Source organism: Tenrec ecaudatus, chromosome 6, assembly GCF_050624435.1.
Source record: "Tenrec ecaudatus isolate mTenEca1 chromosome 6, mTenEca1.hap1, whole genome shotgun sequence".
In the NCBI taxonomy this organism is placed as follows: domain Eukaryota; kingdom Metazoa; phylum Chordata; class Mammalia; order Afrosoricida; family Tenrecidae; genus Tenrec; species Tenrec ecaudatus.
Genome location: NC_134535.1, coordinates 24,852,994 through 24,856,647, shown reverse-complemented (window position 1 = coordinate 24,856,647; position 3,654 = coordinate 24,852,994). Strand labels below are relative to the sequence as shown.

The following is a 3,654-nucleotide window of genomic DNA, read 5'->3' as shown; positions in this document are numbered from 1 at the left end:
CTTGAGAATGATGAGGGCAATGAATGTACAGATGTGCTTTACACAATTGATGTATGTGTGGATTATGATAAGAGTTGTATGACTCCTCCAATAAAATGATTTATATATAAATATATAATTATAAATATATATATAGATGTATAATCATATATATATATATATATATATAAAGATTTACAGTCTTGGAAAGCCTATTGGGCAGGTCTACTTTGTCCTATGATTTAGACTTAACTTCACAGCACTGGGTTTTGGGGGGTTGGCATGCTGCTCTAGGAACCTTGGTGGCCCAGTGAGCAGTGCTCAGCTGCTCACTGAAAGATCCAAGGTGCCAACCCACCAGTCACTCTGATGGAAAAAGACGTGGCAGTCTGTTTCTGTGAAGATGATTGCTGTCGCCAGGCAACCGAGAGTAGTTCCGACTCACAGTGACCTGATGTACAACAGAACGAACAATGCCCACTTCTGCACCACGGTCACAATCGCTTCTGCCTTTGAACCTATTGTAGCCATGGAGCTACTCCATGTTCTTGAGCCTCTTTCTCGCTTTCACTGACCTTCTACTTTACCAAGCAGGACCCTTCTCCAGGAATTGGTCCTTCCTGATAACAAGCTCAAGGTACACGAGACAAAGTCTCACTGTCCTCCCCTCTAAGGAGCAGTCTGGCTGTGCTTTTTTCCCATACACATTAATTTGTTCTTCTGACAGTCCATGTTATTTGCAATATTCTTTGCCAACTTGATACTTCAAATGTATCATCTATTCATTTTGCTGTCTTCCTTATTCATTGTCCAGGTTCCACATGCACAGGAGGCAAGTGACTATAACAAGGATTGGGCCAGGCACACCTTAGTCCTCAAAGTGACATATTTGCCTTTTAACCTTTTTAAAAAAAAATCATTTTATTGGGACTCGTATAACTCTTATAACAATCCATACATCCATCCGTTGGGTCAAGTACATTTGTACATTTGTTGCCCTCATCATTCTCAAAACATTTGCTTTCCACTTGAGCCCTTGGTATTAGCTCCTCATTTTTTCCGCTCCTTCCCTGTTCCCCCCTCCCTCATGAACCCTTGATAATTGATAAATTATTATTATTTTGTCATATCTTACACTGTCTGATGTCTCTCTTCACCCACTTTCCTGCTGTCCATCCCCCAGGGAGGAGGTTATATGTAGATCCTTATAATTGGTTTCCCCTTTCCAACCCACCTTCCCTCCACCCTCCCGGTATCGCCATTCTCACCACTGGTCCTGAAGGGATCATCTCTCTTGGATTCCCTGTTTCCAGTTTCTATCTGTATCAGTGTACCTCCTCTGGTTTAGCCAGATTTTTAAGGTAGAATTGGGATCATGATAGTGGGGGTCGGGTGGGGGAGGGAGGAGGAAGCATTTAAGAACTAGAGGAAAGTTGTATGTTTCATCGTTGCTACACTACACCCTGACTGGCTTGTCTCCTCCCCACAACGTTTCTGTAAGGGGATGGCCAGTTGCCTACAAATGGGCTTTGGTTTCCCACCCCCACTCCCCCTCATTCACTATTATATGATTTTTTGTTCTTTGATGCCTGATACCTGGTCCATTCCACACCTTGTAATCACACAGGCTGGTGTGCTTCTTCTATGTGGGCTTTGATGCTTCTGAGCTAGATGGCCACTTGTTTACCTTCAACCATTTAAGACCTTAAACACTATATCTTTAAAAAAATAATTTTATTAGGGGCTCATACAATTCTTATCACAATCCATACAAACATCAATTGTATAAAGCACATTTATACATTCATTGCCCTCATCATTCTCAAAACATTTGCTCTCCACTTGAGCCCCTGGCATCAGGTCCTCATTTTTTCCCCTGCCTTCCTGCTTCTCCCTCCCTCATGAGCCCTTGATAATTTATAAATTATTATTTTGTCATATCTTGCCCTGTCCAACGTCTCCCTTCACCCACTTCTCTGTTGACTGTCCCCCAGGGAGGAGGCCACATGTAGATCCTTGTAATCGGTTCCCTCTTTCCAATCCGCCCTCCCTCTACCCTCCCAGTATTGCCACTCACACCATTGGTCCTGAAGGAATCATCCTCCCTGGATTCCTTGTGTTTCCAGTTCCTATCTGTACCAGTGTACATCCTCTGGTCTAGCCAGCCTTACAAGGTAGAATTCAGATCATGATAGTGGAGGTGGGAGGGGAGGAAGCATTTAGGAACTAGAGGAAAGTTATATTTTTCATCGATGCTACATCACACCTTGACTGGCTCATCTCCTCCCCTAGATCCCTCTGCAAGGGGATCTCCAGTGGCCAACAAATGGACTTTGGGTCTCCACTCTGTACTCCCCCCCCTCATTCACTATGGTAAGATTTTTTTTTTCTGATGATGCCTTATACCTGATTCCTTCGACTCCTCATGATTGCACAGGCTGGTGTGCTTCTTCCATGTGGGCTTTGTTGCTTCTGAGCTAGATGGCCGCTTGTTTACCTTCAAGCCTTTAAGACCCCAGATGCTATATCTTTTGATAGCCGGGCACCATCAGTTTTCTTCACCAAATTTGCTTATTTACCCGCTTTGTTTTCAGCGGTTGTGTGGGGAAGGTGAGCATCATAAAATGCTAATTTAATAGAAGAAAGTATTCTTGCATTGAGAGAGTACTTAACTCTCTGGCTCGGGACTAGTTTGCGGCAAGATGGCCAAACACACCAAGAAGGTCGGGATCGTGGACAAATATGGGACCTGTTACAGCGCCTCCCTCAGGAAAATGGTGAAGAAAATTGAAATCAGCCAACATGCCAAGTACACTTGCTCCTTCTGCGGCAAAACCAAGATGAGGAGACGCGCTGTGGGCATCTGGCACTGCGGTTCTTGCATGAAGACAGTAGCCGGTGGAGCCTGGACCTACAATACCACCTCTGCTGTCACAGTAAAGTCTGCCATCAGAAGACTGAAGGAATTGAAAGACCAGTAGAAGCTCCACTATCTCAAACCTCTCTTGCCTGTAATAAATGGGTTAATTTATGTAACGAAAAAAAAAAAAAAGAAAAAAGAAAGAGTACTTAAATGGAGGCCCAATGTCCTGCTACCTTAATACTAAACCTATAAACATCTGCACATAGATCTATTTCCCCATCCTCATATATATATTTACTTATGTACATGCTTTTATTTCGACCTCTATAAATGCCCTTTGCCTTCTAGTTCTTTCCTCTATTTCCTTTCACTTTCCTCTTGTCCCACTATCATGTTCAGCCTTCATTTGGGTTTCAGTAATTCCTCTCGGTTACATTACCCTTGATCAAGCTCTACCAGGCCTCTTACACCCTCTTCACCACTGATTTGGATCACTTGTTGTTCCCTTGTCCCTGGGTTTGTTAACTCCACTATCTTTCCCCCACCTTCACCTCTCCCATGTCCCGCCTGGAAGTATGGGTCCTGTTGTTTTTTCCTCCAGATTGTTTATCCCATCTACCTTATCTAGATAGACCAGTAGAGATAATAATATGCACAAAAACAGGAAAGAGGAAAAACAAAGGAACAAAAGCAAATAAAACAGCAACAACAGCACACCAATGATTTTTTTAAAAAGTCTGTAAATAGTTCAAGGTCTGTTTGTTGACCTTTACAAGTGTTTTCCCATTGAGTTGGTTGGGGTACCATACCCT

The 3,654-nt window shown here is 43.1% G+C and overlaps 1 protein-coding gene across 1 annotated transcript; it reads left to right on the top strand.

The window, feature by feature from the left end:
• Positions 1–2,670: 2,670 nt before the first annotated feature.
• LOC142450750 (large ribosomal subunit protein eL43-like) lies at positions 2,671–3,042 on the top strand. The gene has a single exon (XM_075552711.1). The coding sequence runs from the start codon at positions 2,682–2,684 to the stop codon at positions 2,958–2,960; it is 279 nt and encodes a 92-aa protein (XP_075408826.1). The 5' UTR covers positions 2,671–2,681; the 3' UTR covers positions 2,961–3,042.
• The last annotated feature ends 612 nt before the right edge of the window (positions 3,043–3,654 follow it).

What these genes read in the sequence shown, in the direction of transcription:
- LOC142450750 (XM_075552711.1), top strand. Translation starts at nt 2,682, where the DNA reads ATGGCCAAACACACCAAGAAGGTCGGGATCGTGGACAAATATGGGACC.